The sequence below is a fragment of the Hypanus sabinus genome, chromosome 19 (assembly GCF_030144855.1).
Source record: "Hypanus sabinus isolate sHypSab1 chromosome 19, sHypSab1.hap1, whole genome shotgun sequence".
NCBI classification, from domain to species: Eukaryota; Metazoa; Chordata; class Chondrichthyes; order Myliobatiformes; family Dasyatidae; genus Hypanus; species Hypanus sabinus.
In genome coordinates this window covers 13,181,982-13,202,987 of record NC_082724.1, presented here as the reverse complement: position 1 = coordinate 13,202,987, position 21,006 = coordinate 13,181,982, and the positions used below count along the sequence as shown (strand labels likewise).

The following is a 21,006-nucleotide window of genomic DNA, read 5'->3' as shown; positions in this document are numbered from 1 at the left end:
TTTATAAAGTTTTGCATGCAGTTTGGGCTTACCGTATTTAATTTGTGCAATATCACCAGCAACTATTTCAGACACTGGAATTTGGTTGACCTGGCCTCCTCTGACAACGGCAAACTTCTGTTCTTGTTCAATCCGGCTTTGCAAACCTCGAAACTGCTTCTCTTTGCTCCAGTCATTAAAGGCAGTCACAAAAACCACACAGATAACAGAGAGCAGGATGGCAGCTCCTTCAATCCAGCCTGCTTCAGATTCCCCTTCATCTTCCACACCACCTGCAGCACTGCCACACACTGCAAAGATACAGAATTAGGTTAATTATGTTGTAATGAATAAGAGTACAACCACCCTCCAGTCCATTATTTCCGTGACTTTGAAAGCCAAGAGATCAACTTCAAATTTAACCATTATGAGCTACCATTAATTTTGGAATTTTTATTTTAATACAGCTTTATCTTTTCTGAAAGAATCAAGAAATATATATATAACGATGGAATAGAACTCAACTGTTATCATTTGCAGTGATCGGTGTTGTTTTAATACGTTTAAAACTAGTTAATTTTTCAAAGGAGGATGTCAACATGCCACTGGTAAGGTATGGTCATCAGATCAGTGATTGTATGCCCTGGTTGCAATAGGGATTAATACTCCAGAAGCAGCTGATGGTGTCACCTTGGGTGGTGACAAAACCTAAGCTCAGTGAACAACCCTACAATCAAGCATTCGACCTGGGGTACCAGTCTTCTCTTTGATTTCAGATGCAACTTTATTGAAGTCATGGAAAGGTGAGAAGAATCATTAGCAAAGTTGTGCTACAACGTCTCCAGAATTTGGAAGTTTCAGTTACGGCTGAGTGAAAAGAATGAAATAGCCAATGAAGTAAGCTAAGAATTAATGCATGAGTAACAGCAAACTTGGCAGTACCTGCTCAGCAATGGTCTGCAGATTTCTCTTAGAGTGTACTCGTTTCCTGGCGCAATTGCTCAACCACAGAAAAATTCTACCTGACATGAATGACAATCAGGTCAGCCATGGTCTCTTTCTCATGGAACTCTGTAATTGTTCCATAAACAATTGATTATAGGAATTGATTCCCAAAGCACAAGGAACAAGTCCTTAGATGTTATTGTGGAAATGAAGCATTTAACTGTACACTCCACTGCCCAGAGAAGTTATCTCAATGCATCATTATGCAACTAACAAAGGTCTCCAGAGTCTCATTAGTAAAAAGGGGAGTGATGCATTTGCCACTGGGATATAGCTGAAAAGTACTGTACACTTCACAGTCACATTCACAACTGTTTCTTATTTAGATTGTACAATAGGCTCATTAAAGACTTGAGGATGCTTTTGAGGCAAGGTAATTGGTGGTTTTGTTTGGATTCTCAACAGAATCAAGATGCTCTAAACCAGTTCAGACAAGATCATGCCCACTGGCCATTATGACTATATTTTTCTGAGAGAAATTTTGTCCATTTACTAAGAAAATAATAACTCTATCTGTTCTAAAGCATTCAGTCAGGATGCAGCAGTACAAAATCCTGGAAATCCAATGATACGATGAAGTCAATGACTAAAACATTAACTCACTTTTCTGCCCACAGATGCTGCCTGAGCAGCTGAATATTCCCAGAATTTTGTATTTATTTGAAATGCTTAGAGTGCAGGTGAGACAATGATTCAACCTTGAGTAAACAATTCTGTTCCACACTTAAATAATAAAAATCTGACCAATGAATTTAACATTGCAAAGAAACTTCAACAAAACATTCCCTTCACTCAAGTAGTCATCATGATCCACCCTTCTTGAGAGTTACAAGTGTTGGATCTTTGATATTTTCAACCCCTGGGTGTTCAGAAATGAGCAAGAAACTTCAATTCACTGATTCTTCATGATCATTTATTTTAAGGTTTAAACTAAGATACAGAGTACTTGAAACTACTTGAAGATGGGAAGCAAAGGAGAGATTAAAGAGATTCAACAAATTCAATATAGCACTTCAGAAAAATCTATCATCTTTATAAACAAGCTAAAAGAAATTCCTTAGATAAGAATAAACCAACCTACGTTTGCACAATCATAGCATGTAGGTTATGTGCTAATACATAGCCAATGAAAAATGAGAAGGTGTGATAAACGTTTAGTATCCGCTGTACTGCTTTTTGCCAGTAAGTGGGGATGAACCACCACAAATTGTGAAAAATTCAAGAGTTTGTTAAAGATACATATTGTTAAAAATACAAATATTATCATTAAAAAGAAACTACAGTTAAAACTATAATTTTAGTCTTGCATTAATTCAACTAATTTCTTACAAAAAAACAACTCATTCTAACACAAGGTAGCCATTAAAGAATTTAAGAAGGGACTTGGGAAATCTAGAAGGGGACATGAGAAGGCTTTGGCGAGTAGGATTAAGGAAGCTCCAAAGTATTCTACACATATGTGAAGAACAGGATGATGATTAGAGTGAGGGTAGGACCAATCCAAAGATAAGAGATGAAACTTGCATGGAGTCAGAAGATGTTGGGGCAATGTTCCCTCTAAGGTATGCATCTGTGCACGTGTGTACATCTTCTGCTACTAGCGCACAAAGGAATTTAAACTGCCCAGAAAAGGTTTTCACCCTCTACCTCAATGGTATGTTAAGCATTTTTCACAATCGTACATAATTACATGTCCTTTCCTGCTTTCTGATGTGGATGATGTTGACAATGTGGAGTTCGCAATGATATGTCTGCAGATTTTAGAACTGACTTATTTCTACTGTTTGTATTGAAGAAATTATTGATTCACCATGTCAAATTCTGAAGAAGCAAAGGATGTGAAGCACAAAAGAACTGCCGGTCATTTAAAATAGAATGGCTTAATGAAACAGTAGAAACTGCAACACTGAAAGCTCATTAAGTCAGGAATGTGTAGCTACAAGAAATATTTATGTAAAATACAGAAAAAGATTCTATCTGCATAAAACTATAAAATGTAGGGCCAGAATTAGGTCCACTGAGTCTGCTCCACCATTCCATCATGGCTGATCCGGGATCCCACTCAACCCCATACACCTGCTTTCTCGCCATATCTTTTGATGCCCTGACTGATCAGGAAATGACCAACTTCTACCTTAAATATATGCACGGACTTGGCCTCCATCACAGTCTGTGACAGAGAATGCTGCAGATCCACCATTCTCTGGCTACAAAAATGCATCCTTACCTGTGCACCCATCTATTTTGAGGCTATGCCCTCTAGTTCTGGATAGCCCTTCCATAAGACACATCCTCTCCACATCCACCCTATCTAGTCTTTTCAACACTGGATAGGTTTCAATGAAATCCCTCCACATTCTTCTAAATTTCAGTGAGTACAGGCCCAAAGCTGTCAAATGCTCCTTGTATGTTAACCCCTTCATTCTCGGATTCATCCTTGTGAACCTCCTCTGGACTCTCTCCAATGACAACACATTCTTTCTGAGATATGGGGCCCAAAATCATTGAAAATACTTCAAGTGCAGCTTGACTAGTGTCTTATAAATACTCAGTGTCATATCCTTGCTTTTATATTCTAATCCCTTTGCATTGCATTTGCATTCTTTACCACAGACTCAACCTGTAAATTAACCTTCTGGGAGACTTGCAAGAAGACTCCTAAGCTCCTCTGACATCTGATGTTTGAACCTTCTCTCCATTTAGATAATAGTCAGCACTATTGTTCCTTTTACCAAAATGCATTATCATACATTTCCCAACACTGTGTTCCATCTGCCACTATTTTGCCCATTCTTCCAATCTGTCTAAGTCCTGCTGCAATCACATTGCTTCCTCATCACTACCTACCTCTCCACCCATCTTCATATCACCAGCAAACTTTGCCATAAAGCCATCAATTACATTATCTAAATCACTGACAAACAATGTGAAAGTCAGTAGTCCCAATACTGACCCCTGAGGAACACAACTAGTCACTGGCAGCCAACCCGAAAAGGCCTCTTTTATTTTCACTCACTGCCTCCTGCCTGTCAGCCATTCCACTATCTATGCCAGTATCTTTCCTGTAACATCATAGGATTTTATCTTGTAAAGCAGCCTTATGTGTGGCACCTTATTAAACACCTTCTGAAAATCCAAGTAAATGACATCCACTACCTCTCCTTTGTCCACCCTGCTTGTTACTTCCTCAATGAACTCTAACAGATTTGTCAGGCAAGACTTCTCTTGACAGAAACCATGTTGACTTTGACCTATTTTATTGTTAGTCTCCAAGTACCTCAAAACATCCTTAATAATAGACTCCAACACTTTCCCAATCATTGAAGTTATGCTAACTGGCCTATAATTTCTGTTTGTTTCCCTTCCTTCCTTCTTAAAGAGTGGAGTAACATTTGCAGTCTTTCAGTTCTCTGGGACAATGCCAGAATCTAATGATTCTTAAACGATCATGACCAATGCATCTGTATCTCTTCAGCAATCTCTCTCAGGACTCGGGGATGTAGTCCATCTGGCCTAGGTGACATCCTCTTTTAGACTGAGCACTTTTTCCTTTGTAATAGCAACAGCACTCACTCCTGCTCCCTGACACTCGCGGGTGACTGGCACACTGCTAGTGTCTTTCACACTGAAGGCATATGCAAGGTATCCATTACATTCATCTGCTATTTCTTTGCCCTCCCCCCATTACTACCTTACCTGCATTATTTTCCAGTTATAAGTGTTCCAATATCAACACTTACATCCTTTTTACTCTTTATATAACTGAAAAATATCTTTTGGTACCCTGCTTTATATTATTGACTAGTTTGCCGTCATATTTCATCTTTTCCCTTCTTCTAGATTTTTTGTTGCCTTTTGTTGGATTTTTAAAAGCTTCCCAATCATCCACCTTCACATTAACTTTTGTTACCTTATGAGCCCTTTCCTTGACTTTTATGTAGTCCTAAACTTTCTTTGTCAGCCGTGGTTGCCCACCCCTGACATTTGAGAACTTCTTCCCCTGTGGGACATATCTATCCTGCACCTTGTGAACTATTCCCAGAAACTTCAGCCATCTCTGCTCTGTCGTTATCCCGACCAATATCTTCCACCAATCCACCTGGGCAAGCCCCTCTCTCAGGCCTCTGAAATTCCCTTTATTCCATTGTGATACAGATAAACATGAGTTATGCTTCTCATTCTCAAATTACAGTACGAATTCAATCATATTATGATCACTGCCTCCTAAGGGTTCCTTTATGTAAAGCTCCCTAATAAGATCTGGGTTAATATACAACACCCAATCTAAGACAGCCTTTAACTGAGTAGGCTCAAGCAGAAGTTTCTGCAAAAAGCTATTTCATAGGCATTCAACAAGCTCCCTCTTTTGTAATCTGTCACCAACCTGATTTTCCTAATCCCCTTGCATATTGAAGACCCCCATTACAATTGTGCCAGTCTCAACCCCACATCTTGGCTACTATTTGGAGGCCTATACATGATTCAATAGACAATAGACAGTAGGTGCAGGAGTAGGCCATTCGGCCCTTCTAGCCAGCACCCCCGTTCACTGTGATCATGGCTGATCATACACAATCAGTACCCCGTTCCTGCCCTCTCCCCATATCCCTTGACCCCACTATCTATAAGAGCTCTATCCAACTCTCTCTTGAATGCATCCAGAGACTTGACCTTCACTGCCTTCTGGGGCAGAGCATTCCGCATATTCACCACTCTCTGGGTGAAAAAGTTTTTCCCCATCTCTGTTCTAAATGGCCTACCCCTTATTCTTAAACTGTTCTGGACTCACCCATCAGTGGGAACATGCTTCCTGCCTCCAGCGTGCCCAATCCCTTAATAATCTTATATGGTTCAGTCAGATCTCCTCTCATCCTTCTAAATTCCAGTGTATACAAGCCCAGTCGCTCCAATCTTTCAACATATGACACTCCCACCATTCCGGGAATTAACCTTGTGAACCTACGCTGCACTCCCTCAATAGCAAGAATGTCCTTCCTCAAATTTGGAGACCAAAACTGCACACAATACTCCAGGTGGGGTCTCACCAGGGCCCTGTACAGCTGCAGAAAAACCTCTTTACTCCTATACTCAATTCCTCTTGTTATAAAGGCCAGCATACCATTAGCTTTCTTCACTGCCTTCCCATTATGGTTTTTCACTCTTGCAATTTCTTAACTCCATCCACAAAGATTCAACATTGCATTCAATGTATTCTCACTAGGCAAAAGTTCCTGGTGTTACGAATGTACCACAGCTCTGAGGGGCCGAAGGGTGCAGGGTAGCCCCCTCCTTTGTGAGAATCGCAAGATCACTATTGAGTCAGTTCAGGAGACCCAGGAAATGAGAGAAAGAAATGCAGAGTCCACAAAGAGTTGGAATGTGTCCTGGCCTCCGAAAGGCAGACCCATTGATACCGGCTATTGTCTCTTGGAGACGGACTTGTGTATTGCATCCTGTACGATGCATCGAAGCCCCCAGGCAATGAACCGAGGGGGAGGTTGGTGGAGGGATTGCATCTTCCCAACCTGATTGACATCTGAGACCCTGTGAGTCAGGATAAAAGAGGGTCTGTGGGAACAGCCCCTCAGACGCACCAGAAGAAATGCTAGCGATCCCGTAATAGCAAAAGCTGGTAGGAAGGCCACGTGCGTCCGTTTCCATTTGCCCCGGTATCGGTGTGCCTTGACCACGGAAGAACGGTTTTTAGCTAACAACGGAAATCAACTCCCAACGACTCTCCAAGGATTGACATCATAAAAGGACTGGGCAAGTTTTAACCCGTCTTTCTCTCAAACCAAAACGCTGCAGCTTGAACGAACCTAAAGTGACTTTCATATTTCCATCGGACAATACATTATCCCCTAGACAACGATAGAGCTATTTCTTATTGATTATTATTATATCAGTGCTTTTAGATTTAGTATTGACAACGTATATTATCGGTAAGGTTGCATTGATATTATTTTTGTGTATTTTTATCAATAGATAGTTAAAAATAGTACCATCAGACTTCAACGGACCTCTCTATCTTTGCTGGTAAGTGGCCCAGTTATGGGGTACGTAACACTGGAAAATTGGCAAGTAGGAAGAAGTGGAGATATATTTGGAAACTTGACTTTTTAAAGCATCATTTAGCAAGTAAATTACATATGGATGGTGTATAAAAGCTCCAGGGGGAAAATCCTTCATTACTCTTGACAGGCCTGCTACGTATGTTTTGTGAGCGTGCAGATGAATGAGAGCAGCAATGGCTAATATGTGAGGGCATAATCTTAAGGTCAATGGAAGAAAATCCAGGGTAGATGGCAGCGGTAGACTTCTTTTTATGCTGAGAGTAATATGTGCTTAGATCACACTGCAAGGGTGATGGTAGAGGCAGATACATTAGGGAAATTTAAGAGACTCTGAGACAGGCACACATCAAGTATAAGAGGAAAATGGACGGATGTGGGAAGGAAGAGTTAAATTAATCTTAGGCATGTTAGAAGGGCAGCACAAGATCACTGGCCAAAAGCCCTGTGCTGTGCTGAACTTTTTTCTATGCTCTTTTTCAATTGTAACAAATTCAACTGATCGTGACAAGCGGAGCAATTCTGATGGAATTCTAACTGCAAAAGCTCTTTGAGAATAGAAATCCTGAGGTTTTGGGGACAGGATGGAGAATTTGCCCACTCACATAACTCATGTAAATCAATGAGAAAAAATATTCACCAACAGAGCAAAAAGAACAAGTAGTATTGGGTGCTGCAGCTAAACTAAAGTCTGGTGTGGTGCTGGAGATCCATTTTGATTGGTCAATTTCATTAAATGGAGAAAATGTTCACTTTGTTCAGTTATGAGGATTCTACCAATCAGTTGCTTCCATTTCTGATGCTCATTGATAAGATTGAATGGAAATTAATGGAGTATTTTCATCCGCTGTCACTATCTCAGATTACATAGCAATATAATCCTATATTAGTTTTAGAAGGATGTTGTTGGGACTTGTGAGCCAGAGCTACAGAGGAAGATTGAATAGGTTAGGACTTTATTCCCTAGAACATAGAAGAATGAGGGGAGATTTTGTGGAGGTATACAAAATTATGAGGGGTATAGATAATGTAAATGCAAGAAGGTTTTTTCCACTGAGGTTCTGTGAGACTACAGCTAGAGGCCATGGGTTAAGGATGAAAGGTGAAATATTTAAAAGGAAACATGAGGGAGAACTTCTTCACCCAGAGGGTGGTGAGGGTGTGGAACAAGCTGCCAGTGAAAGTGGTGGATGTGGGGTGGATTTTGACATTTAAGAGAAATTTGGATAGGCATAATTGAAAGGAGTATTGAGGGCAATGGTCTGGGTGGAGGCCAATGGGACAAGGCAGATTTGTGGTTCGGCACAAACTACATGGGCTAAGGGGCTTGTTGCTGTTCTGTATCGATCTATGACTTGATGAATAGAAGCACCAATCAAATAGCAAGTGTAACTGATTAGTAATAGTCACACTTGCTTCAGTTAATATGCTCCCTGAATAAGGCTGTTTCCAAATTAAGGTGAGCACCTAATGTGACAATCCCATAAACCTCCGTTGTGTTGGGCTATTGGTTTCATTCACTGTGTTGACAACTTTCCCAGGGTCTCCAGGAAATGAAGGCTCATCTCTAGACACCACACCACTGTGAGAAATCTAGGAGCCAACATACTGTAAGATAGTTTGAAAATCGATAAGATGCAGATGTTGCAACTCAAATGAAACCAGAGAAAATGCTGGGAACACTCAGCAGGTAAGGCAGTATCTATATGAAGAGGAACAGAAATAACATTTCTGGTCAATCACCCTTCATCAGAACTGTAAATAGAGAGAAATAAACTCTGGATCAATGGGCTCTTTGGTGCTTTCGCTACTGTTTGCATGGTGGTGGTGGGAAAGGGTTTAGTGCTTCTGCAGGCGTGGGTTGGGATGGGGGAGGTCGACGCTTTCATTGTTGCTTGTGCAAACGGAGGGGGATGGGAAACTTAGGGCTTCGATGTTTCTATCACTCAGTGGGGTTTCTGTTGTGGCTGTCTGTGATGAGGAGGAATTTCAGGTTGTATACTATAGAAACTCTGATATTAAATGTCCTTTGAAGATTGAAACTTGGGAGAAAATAGCGAGATTTCAGTCGCAAAGCCAACAAGACAGTGATGGGTAGAACAAATAAGATTTTCAAGGGGCAAAAAAAGTAGAGTAGATGCAGAGATGTTTTCACCAACGGGATAATTTCAAACAAAGCAACATTAATTTAAGTAAGATCTGTAGAATGAAGGAATGATTGAAGGAGTATGGAGATCTGGCACAGAGGAGTTGTGAGGCTTGTCGAAGATCAGCCAGGATCATATTGAAAAGCAGTGTAGGCACGAGGGGACAGGTAGCCTACTCTCCACCATTCTTGTGTTTGGCTGAGGCCAGATTGTGTGTTGCTAACAGCAGGGCTGTTGGTCCTTCCTTCCTTCACACTATACCATGGAGAGAAAATTTATAGACTGTGAGTAATGATCATTTTTAATATGGGTAGAGAAAGAAGCAAGATATCCAAAGCAGGAAAATGCAACTCTGAATCTGGAAAGCTACAACGTGCCTAGATGGATATTGTTTTTTGCTGCCTTTACATTCTTACTTGGCCTCTGCAGATATACTGTAGCAAACAGAAAGCTAACTGGTTGGGAGTGAAAAAATAATCAACAATATTGGTGGAAACCAACAATAACCTGAAGGTTACTTTCATTGTTTTATCTATTTCTCTCCTGGTCCTTCAAGTCCATTTTAAACCAGGGCAAGAGGAGGAGTGCTACAGTAACATCCTTAAAAATTTTTAAAGATTTCATCCCAGTTTCTGCCTTAGGTTTGGGTGAATTCTAATTCTAGCATCTCATCCATTAGCTTGCAATATTAAGAATACTGTTTTCTTTCTATTGCTGACTTTCCTGAACAGCCTGAAAGCTGGAGGCAGGGCATTAGTTGTACACTCGCTGCTGGTAGCCCACGAGACAGCACTGTAGCGTCTTAATAAAGTCTAGTCATTTTGTTTGAGCAAGCATTTTAAAATATTCTCCCAACAGAAAGAAAGAATGAAAAGTAATGAAATACTTTCTCCTTCTCAGCATAAGTTAAATGTTTCGGTTACTTTATATATGCGACTTGAAATTGCTAAAACAACAGCTTGAGATGAAATTTACCTGAAAATTAAATATTGGTTTATGGACGACAGTAAGATTCCTTCCATTCTTGATTTTCGCATCAACTTTTGTTACCACTCACAGGTGGAGTTCTTCTTTCTTTTTGTATTTGCACACTGGTTGAACGCCCAAGTTAGTGTGGTCTTTCATTGATTCTATTATGGCTATTATTTGATGATGGATTTATTGAGTATGCCCACAAGAAAATGGATCTCAGGGTTTTGTGTGGTGACATATATGTACTAAGATAATAAATCTACTTCGAACTAGTTCTACATGTATTGATGCTATTGTGTCAATCTGCAAGTTGAAGGCCGGTAGGAGATATGGCCCGATTTACAACAAATAAATATATTTTGGGGCAAATAGCAGAACAGAGCCCTTGAACCAAAACTACAGCTGCTCAAACAAACAAATGACCGTCTTGTGAAATACGTGCATAAAATCAATCCCAATTACTTGAAGCTGGGAAGATTCAAACTATGATTGATGGGGAAATCTATCCAATTATCTCTGCTGCATCTATGAGTAACAATATCACTATGTAATCAATTGACCTTGTCTTTGAATTTCCAAAAGAGAATACAATTATTACTGATTTCTACCACTGCCAATTATTTGTTTAGCACTAAATAGAAAAAAAACATTATAGGGATTCATTCTGACAAGTGAAGTGATTGTTCTGACTATGTCCTAATGTTCTTTGTAACTATTTAATCTAAAAATACACTTTTTTGCAATTGATTAATGCTATTTTGACATATTGAAGGCCATGATGAATTCCTTCATCAATAGCTTCCTCCTTAACAGGTGGTTCCAAACATATGAGAATTGTTCTGAGTTTCCCAAGGTGTCACTGTGATTCTTGCCCTCATATAGTGCATGTTTCAGAGATCTGCACTACTTAAAGCAGACAATTCAAAGCAATGGAGAGATGCCACTAAAACCATCCTCACAAAATCCTCCATCTTCACAAAGAATAAGTGAAGCAGTGTTATTGAGGCCTTGACCACACTCCAGCAGTTCCATTAGACAGTTCACATCTGCCATGAGTGCAACTTCCCAATTCTTGTTCCCGTTCCGACATGTCAGCCCATGGCCTCCCCTTATGCCAAGACGAGGTCATCCTCAGGTTGGAGGAGCATCACCTTATATTCTGGTTACCCTCCAACCTAACCAATTTCTCCTTCTAGTACAGTAGTTCCTTCCCTCTCCCCTCTTCTGTGATGTGATGTTCAGAGATGTTGTGGGGATGGAACTGGACTCTCTGACGGTGGTGTCTGAAAAGAGGATGCTGTCCAAGTTGCATGCCATCTTGGACAACGCCTCCCATCCATTCCATAGTGTACTGGTTAGGCACAGGAGTACATTCAGCCAGAGATTCAATCTACCGAGATGCAACACTGAGTGTCATAAGAAGTCATTCCTGCCTGTGGCCATCAAACTTTACAACTCCTCCCTCAGAGTGTCAGCCACCCTGAGCCAATAGGCTGGTCCTGGACTTTTTTCCACTTGGCATAATTAACTTATTATTATTTAATTATTAATGGTTTTATATTGCGATATTTCTACACTATTCTTGGTTGGTGCGACTGTAACGAAACCCAATCTCCCTTGGGATCAGTAAAGTATGTCTGTCTGTCTGTCTTCTATTCCCTACTCTGGCCTCTTAGCTCCTCTTACCTGCCTATCAACTCCTCCTGGTGCCCCCCACCTTTCTTTTCTCCTTTGGTCCACTCTCCTCTCTTATCAGGTTCAATGAGCTCCAGCCCCTTGCCTCTTCTACCCCACCTGGCTTCACCTATCATCTTCTAGCTATCCTTTTTCCCCTCCCTCTTTGTATTCTTGTGTCTTCCCACTTCCTTTCCAGTCCTGAAGAAGGGTCTTGGCCCAAAACATCGACTGTTTGTTCATTTCCCTGGATGATGTCAAACCTGCTGAGTTCCTCCAGCATTTTGTTTGTGTTCCATGTCTTTTACACGCCAGATCCTAGACTTCTGTAACCAATGTTCTATTCGGAATTTTTGTTAATGTGTAGAGATTACCAAGTGAACAGGGTTCAAAGTCTCTTTGAAAAAGTACAACATTGCTTGACTAATCTGTTGGAGTTTTTTGAGGGTGTAACAAGGATGTTAGACGAGGGTAAGCCTGTAGATGTTGTGTACCTAGATTTTCAGAAGGCATTCGATAAGGTGCCACATAGGAGATTGGTGAGTAAAATCAGAGCTCATGGAATTGGGGGCAGGGTTTCAACATGGATAGAAAACTGGTTGGCAGATAGAAAGCAAAGGGTAGCAGTGAATGGGTGTTTCTCAGACTGGCTGGAGGTGACTAGTGGGGTACCACAGGGCTCTGTATTGGGACCACAGCTCTTTACGATTTATGTCAATGATTTAGATGAGGGCATTGAAAACTATATCAGCAAGTTTGCTGACGATACTAAACTGGGTGGCGGTGTGACATGCGAAGAGGATGTTAGGAGAATACAGGGAGACTTGGATAGGCTGAGTGAGTGGGCAGATACCTGGCAGATGTCATTCAATGTGAATAAATGTGAAGTTATCCACTTTGGAAGCAGGAACAAGAGGGCAGAGTATTGTCTGAACGGTGTCGAGTTAGGTAAGGGAGAAATGCAAAGAGACTTAGGAGTCCTAGTTCACCAGTCAATGAAGGTGAATGAGCAAGTGCAACAGGCAGTGAAGAGGGCAAATGGAATGTTGGCCTTTGTTACAAGGGGAATTGAATACAAGAGCAAGGATGTTCTTTTGCATTTGTACAGGGCCCTGGTGAGACCACACCTGGAATATTGTGTACAGTTTTGGTCTCCAGGTTTAAGGAAGGACATTCTGACAATTGAGGAAGTGCAGCGTAGATTCACTAGGTTGATTCCTGGGATGGCAGGGCTGTCTTACGCAGAGAGATTGGAGAGATTGGGCTTGTACACGCTGCAATTGAGGAGATTGAGAGGGGATCTGATTGAAACGTTTAAGATAATTAAAGGATTTGATAGGATTGAGGCAGGAAATATGTTCCAGATGTTGGGAGAGTCCAGTACCAGAGGGCATGGATTGAGAATAAGAGGTCAGTTATTTCAAACAGAGTTGAGGAAGCTTCTTCTCCCAGAGAGTTGTGGAGGTGTGGAATGCGCTGCCTCAGAAGACGGTGGAGGCCAATTCTCTGGATGCTTTCAAGAAGGAGCTGGATAGATATCTGATGGATAGGGGAATCAAGGGATATGGGGACAAGGCAGGGACTGGGTATTGATAGTGAATGATCAGCCATGATCTCAGAATGGCGGTGCAGACTCGAGGGGCCGAATGGTCTACTTCTGCACCTATTGTCTATTGTCTATTCCCACCAACAGATGGGATTCTCTTGCTCAAAGTGGAGAAGGAGCTCTTAGAATAAAGCTGAGAATTTCATGCATCAGAAGCACAGTATTGACTCCGTTACCCACCAATTAAAGCATCAAGCAATACTGAAATCAACAAAGATGATAGTAGAAGATAAGCAGATGTTCAGTGTCGTCTGACTGGTCTTTCTCTCCCCCTCCTACTTGCTGCTGCTGGAGGAAGGTGCCAGAGTCTTAGGTCTTGTGCAAGTTTTAATCAACATGGTTTGTGGATTGGACTCTGAATTTCATGTTATGATGTGTTTCTGCTTTCTGGCTCTGTGGGTTGCAATCATCGAAAGACAAAATGCTAAACTGAACTGAGCTGACCTAAACTGAGCATTCCCAGACCACTTCAAGGACTCAGTGGTTTAATATTTATATTCTGTTTCTCACACGTTTTTTGCCATCTGTGCGATTTGTTATTTTTTTTTGCAAGTGGGTGTTTGATGTTTTCTTTGAACAGGTTCCATGGTGTTTCTTTGTTTTCGTGTCTGTCTGTGGGAAGACAAATCTTAGGGTTGTATATTGCATACATACTTTGGTAATAAATGTACTTTGAATTTTATAAACTGAGGAAGGGATGTATCACCTCACAAACTAACCAGCTACCAGCCCAGCCAAGCACTTTGGAATCAAATGTCACCAAAAAATCAGAGTGGAAGCAAGTCATCATCTCTGATTATTAAGAACCACAGTTTCTATTGTTTGTTAAAGTGCAAGTATCCTTATTCAGAGATTTCTATACCGATAAAAACTATTTGCATTTATATGATCTTTATGATAGTAATACTGTGAGATCATTACAACTAATTTCAATGCAGCTTCCTTTTATTCAAAAACCAAGGCACAGACAGGAGAACTGAAGAAGAAAGACTGAAAGCAAAAGGGTTTAAAACAGTAGCAGAATAAATTACCCAGTAGAGATTAGATGACACCAAAATATATTTATGTTCCTGAAAGGGTCAAGGAGGAAGAATGACATAGGAAGCAAAGGAATGTGACAAAAATTGAATTTTTGTCTTTCTTACACATAGCTAAAGAAACATCCTTGCGACTAGATGGGTTTGAAGAAGAAACGATAGTCAAACAAAGACCAACTTTCCCTCCCCCCACCTTTTTATTCTGGCATCTTCCCCCTTCCTTTTCAGTCCTGAAGAAGGATCTCAGCCTGAAATGTCAACTGCTTATTCATTTCCATAGATGCTGCTTGAGTTCCTCTAGCATTTGGTGTGTGTTGCTAAGGTGAAATATGCTTAGACAACAGACTGAACCCAAGCTTTCAGCCATAATCTAGTTAACACTTTAAATAGCTACACACTGTATTCATACAATTCTTGCAGTTAAATAGCAAACATTGATCATAAAACCTATTATTTTGCAATTCAGTGCATCCTTGGCCTGGAAAGTTAACTGTGATTCTGTTTCCATGGATGTTCCTTGGCCTGTGAGGTGTTTCCAGCATCCTTTGTTTTTCAGCTGACTTGAGCTGAGGAGCTGGAGAAGGAACCACATCATCCTTATAGGTATCCGTTCTACTCCCATTTCCCATGGACTGAAGCTCATTCCAAGCACTGATCTACAGGGAAGCAGGCACTTGATTAACCTTGTAGCAAAGCTGCTACGACTGATGATACTATCAACTTTTGATGGGGCGCCTACATTATCTCGGAACATCGTTATCTTCTCTAAGACAGAATGCAGAACCCTGATGTCATGGGACCTCAGGCTTGAAGCAGACTGCTTCTTGCTTTAAGCCATGTGCTAAGGCAAGGCTTTTGACGCCTCACAAAGCTGACTGAATAAGCTGTGCAATTTTCTTAATAAAGCTGGAAGGAGAAGTTGCTTGGTCAGACACGCACATCACCACCGGGTCATTATCTAGCCTTTTTTTTTACATGTACCAAGGGGTCCATGGACAGATTGGGAACCCCATGCTGAGTACTGTTGCCTGAGTTAGCGCTTGGGAACGATGGAAAGCACAGTCGTGCATCTTTCCGAAGATTGTTTCACTCCAGGTTCCAGTAGCTGATATCGATTCTGGGGAAAGAGATGAGCTCATGAGAGTCTTCTGGAAGCCAGTTCCGGGTGTGAAGCAAATTGAATATGCGAATGTGTAAATGAAGCACCGCACGAGTCGTAAGGGCTTCGTCCATATGCTGCATGTGCGGGAGAAGCAGGGAAATAAAAGAGCTCAGAATCATGGCTGCAATGAATAAGTGTACAAAAAAAAATTGTGTGGGACATGTTGTGAGAGAGTAGCACCAGGAGGCTCCAGTGACTCACTAGGTGGTAAGCTGCACTGCATGACACCAACACTGTTTGTTTGCATTGATGAGAGAAGAGGAAGTGAGTGCTGAGTATGTTATGCATATCCCAGTCAGCACAAATTGACTGAAGTTGTACTGTTGAGCAAGAGTCATAGACTCATCAAATACTACAGCACAGAAACAGGTCCTTCATGTGTCATATGTGTGAATGATTAACGAACTTTAGTCCCGAGTGAGCAATATGGGCGATTCGTCGAACCGGAAGCAATAATGGTCAGTGGGTCGCATAAAAAATAAAAATCCTAACCTATTCAACTTTTCCCTGTAACTCAAGTCCTGGCACCATGCTTGCAAATTTTCTCTGTACACTTTCAATCTTTGGTTATCTTTCCTGAAGATATGTGATCAAGACCGCACATATCTTTTACATCTTCAACTACCCTACTCCTGTACTCAGTACCTTAATTTACGATGGCCAATGTGATGCCTATCTCTGTGTATGAAAGGTAGGAAAAGTACTTTTGTTGCTCTGGTGAAGTCAGTGTGTCCTTTCATGTATGACACATTCAGAATGGATTTTGTCATTCATCACTATCCAGGTCTGGCATTTAGTCATTCTGGAATGCTCCAGAAGGTTCTGACAAATAGGAGGTTTGATCTTCTCTGCGCAGATCTCTACAGGGGCAACATGAAACTAAATGACAAAATTCTTTTCCTTCATGCAAACAATTCAACTACCGCTTAAATAGATGCAATCACTTATTAATCATGTTTTCTGAAGCCCAGTGGAAATTATACATCACTGGCTGGTGGTGTTGTGGCATCTGTACTGGACTTTGAGGCATGTGGTGCTGGGTTTGAATCCAGCTGCCTCCTTGTATGCCTTCCATCTGTGCTGGGTTGAGTGTCGAACTAGCAACTCGGCCTCATAAAAAAACAGAGAAATGCTAAAGAATCAGCAAGGCTGCTGTCTGATGCACCACAAGGCACGGAAAGGAACAGCACCAACAAGTGCAAATTATGCTTGGAAAGTGAGTAAAGTGGGTATTTTTCATCCAGATAACCAATTTTCATGAAACTAATAATAAACATATGTCACTTATTGATATGCAAAGATAAAATGTGGTTTAACAACTGACCTTTTTCAGTACCCTAAAAAAAAACATTTGGCAGCTAGAACAGAATTTATAATTACAAATGGGTAATGTCATGTGATATATATTGCTTGGCTCTAAACCACAGGGGGTGCAGGCAAATATCTTGATCACTGCAAAGCTTACAAAGCTTCCAAGATACATGAAAGCAATTAAGGAAGCCTTCCAATCATTAAGGACAGTTAGTTCTATATTAGTCACACAGAGCACATACAGCAGACACACGATAGCAGAGCAGCTCATTTTGTAGGACATTTAAAAAAGATGTTTAGGCAGCTTCTTTAAAATGAAGGGCTTTAGAAACATACACTGCAGTCATCACCATGAGCTAAATAGAAAATTAGGTTTTGGGTGATTTTTGATTGAAATCTACATTCTCAATCATGCAAAATTGATTAAATTAATGTTGTACACCATTTCATGAAGGACTCATTCAAAACATGAGGTTAAATAAATCTTTTCTGGATTTGAATCAATAATGAACAACAGAACTGAATTATTTCTTGTATTTCTTTTCCTTTCACCATTAAACTCTGGAGCATTATGGCCTTTTATGGAAGCACCATTGCCTTTGAACAGAAAATCCCAGAAAAGTTCATGGATTCGGCCCGGTACCTCATGGGTAAAGCCCTTCCAACCATTGAGCACATCTACATGGAACACTGTTGCAGTAAAGCAACATCATTAAGAGATCCCTACCACCCAGGCCATGCTCTTTTTTTGCTGTTGCCATCAGGCAGAAGGTACAAGAACCTCAGTACTCTCACCATCAGTTTTAGGAGCAGTTACTACCCCTCAACCATCAGGCTCTTGAACAAAGGGGATAACTACACTCACTTGCCCATACTTTGAGATGTTCCCAAAACCAATGATCTCACTTTAAGGACTCATTATCTCATTGTCTCATGTTCTCATTGCTTATTGCCATTTATTTATATTTCCTATTGCACAGTTTGTTGTCTTCTGCTCTCTTGTTGATATTTAATTGATTCTGTTATATTTACTATCTATAGATTTGCAGAGTATGCCCACAGGAAAATTAATCTCAGGGTTATGTACAGTATAAAATTTACTTTGAACTTGAAATTCTTACGGGGGTTATAAGAATAATTATAAATTTAATTTAGTGCAAATGATTGGCACTGGCATTTTCCTGTAGTAGACAGGGTACATAGAATAGGGCTGATTATCTCAGACCACCTCAGCTGCTTGAGTTAAACTAGAGCACCCTAAACTGCAGTGGTGCGCTGTTTAACCTGCACCAATCCACTTCCTTCCAGGGATTCAGAACCTCATTAAGGAGTTGGATCCAAAGATCCAACCAATGGTCTATAGTGGGGTGAAATTGGATTGTTCATGAAATAGCATGAAAGAAGTCAAATTAATATTGAGGACTAAGATCCTTCATCAGAATGTTGTATGCTCTCCAAAGCTGACACCCAAGGTCTTGAACCCTTCCATGGTTTTCTGTTTATCTTTAAGACTTCAGACGTCATAACTATTTTGCTTTTTTGTTAAAACCAAAATGTTTCCCTTTGCGTCCTGCTTTCTGAATGCGTCATGAATTATTACGTGCTTCAGTTCCACTCTGAGAAGTAGAACGAAAGGGCTCATTCTGTGGTTACTTGTGAATTCCAAAATGGAGAAATGCTGCAAATAAAAACATTTCACAAATCACAATTGAAAAATGATCCTTTTCAAATCTGATCTTAAAGGATCGAAAACAATATTTTCGATCATGAAATTTCTGAAATCTTAATCTCATTAAAGGAAGCAAAAATAAAATTTATGAAAGAAATCCTGTCTCATAAATCTAAGAGTTATAGAGTCACAGAAAAGTACAGCACAGAAATGAGCGTTTTGTCCCATTTAGCCAATGCCAAATAATTTAAACTACCTGCTGCCATCGACCTACACTGGGATCATAGCCCTCCACACCCCTACCATCCATGTACCTACCCAAACTTCTCTTAAACATTGAAATTCAGCTTGCATGAGAGTTCATTCCATACTCTCACAACCATCTGAGTGAAAAGGTTTCCCATCACGCTCCCCTTAATCTTTTCACCTTTCACTCTCAACCCACGACCTCTGGCTGTACTACCACCCAACCTCAATGAAACCTGTTTGCATCTACAATATCCAGACCCCTCATAATTTTGAATACAATGATCAAAATTCCTCTCAGTCTTCTGCCTTCCAAGGTAAAAATCTTAATTTATTCAATCTTCTCATATAACTCAGGTCCTCTAGAGAGTGCAACATCTTGGTAATTTTTATTGGAACTCTTACAAATGTATTTACACCTTTCTGTAGGTAGGTGATCAGGTTGTTTTTTTAGGATGATGGATGAAAGTAGGGCAATGTATAAATAGATTGAGCAAATCATTTAACAAGGTCTCTCAACGCTGATACAGAAGATAAAGACCCATGCAATCCACACTGATTTGGTAGACTGCACAGTTTGGAAAGCACACAATTCCATATAGAACTCCACATATTTTCCAGTAACAGGGTTCAATAATTATGGCAATGTGGTAGCGTAGCGATTAGCACAATGCTTTACAGTACCAGTGATCCAGGTTCAATTCTCATTGCTGCCTGTAAGGAGTTTATATGTTCTGCCCGTGACCGTGTGGGTTTCCTCTGGGTTCTCCGGTTTCCTCCCACGGTCCAAAAGACGTACCAGTTGGAAGGATAACTGGTCATTGTAAATTGTCCCATAATTAGGCAAGGATTAAATCAGGGGTTGCTGGGCACTGTGGCTCGAAGGGACGGAAGGGCCTATTCTGTGTTTCATCTCAATCAAGCAATCAATCAATCATTCAATCAATAAATAAATAAAATCGGGTTGGCCATAGATGATAGTGAGTCGTGGGAAGGAAACTTTCTTTGACCAGAGGTCCATGATCAGTAGTGTTAAGCAAGGATAGTTTAGGACTTTATTCCCTGGAGTGTAGGAGATTGAGGGGTGATTTGATAGAGGTGTATACAATTATTACGGGTATAGATAGAGTGAATGCAAGCAGACTTTTTCCACTGAGGCTAGGGGAGAAAAAAAAAGAGGTTATGGGTTAAGGGTGAAAGGGGAAAAGTTTAAATGGAACATTGGGGGGGGGGGCTTCTTCATGCTGAGAGTGGTGGGAGTGTGGAATGAGCTACCAGATGAAGTGGTGAATGTGGGCTCACTTTTGACACTTAAGAAAAACTTGGACAGGTATATGGATGAGAGGGGTTTGGAGGGATATGGCCCAGGTGCAGGTCAGTGGGACTAGGTACAAGAATTGTTCAGCACAGCCAAGAAGGGCCAAAAGGCCTGTCTCTGTGCTGTAATGTGCTATGGTTCTATGGTTCCATGATATTGTTGGGATGCCAATTGCTTGTTATATACGTTAATGATTTGGATGAAAATGTAGGTAATCTGATTCGTAAAATTTGCAGTTGGCATGTGGAATTGGGGAAAGGGAGTAAGCTTGTCAAAGGATACAGTGGAATATAAAGTAGATCATTTGAAAATCTGGCTGGGAAGTGGCAGGTAGACTTTAGTTCAGATAAGTGTGAGGTAATGCATTTTGAGAGGTTGAATGCAAGAGGGAAGTATATAACAAAAAGAAAGACCCAAAGAACATTGATATACAGAGAAATCTTGGGACACAGTTCCATAGCTCACTTCTTACCTTCATTGGTTGGGGCATTGAGTATCAAAGTTGGGAAGTTGTGCTGCAGCTGGATTAAACTTTCATAAATCCAGATTTGGCATATAAACTCAAATTTACTAGGTGTACCTGCCTATTAATGCTGATATCTTGTCAGCTGATCATGAGGCAGCAAGCACGCAGACATGGTCAAGAGGTTCAGTTGTTGTCAGACCAAACATCAGAATGGAGATGAAATATAATCTAAGGTACATTGACTGTTCAATGGTTGTTGGTGCCAGATGGGGTGGTTTGACTATCTTAGAAACTGCTGATTTCCTGGGATTTTCACGCATAACAGTCTCTAGGGTATGGTGGA

The 21,006-nt window shown here is 40.7% G+C and overlaps 1 protein-coding gene across 18 annotated transcripts in view; it reads right to left on the bottom strand.

The window, feature by feature from the left end:
• atp2b2 (ATPase plasma membrane Ca2+ transporting 2) overlaps positions 1-21,006 on the bottom strand; it is an 873,878-nt gene that overhangs the window by 251,740 nt on the left and 601,132 nt on the right. For all 18 annotated transcript variants that reach the window (XM_059944034.1, XM_059944033.1, XM_059944030.1 and 15 more), the window contains one exon: positions 33-290. In XM_059944034.1, coding sequence (XP_059800017.1) covers positions 33-290 — 258 coding nt within the window. The remainder of the gene's footprint in view (positions 1-32; positions 291-21,006) is intronic.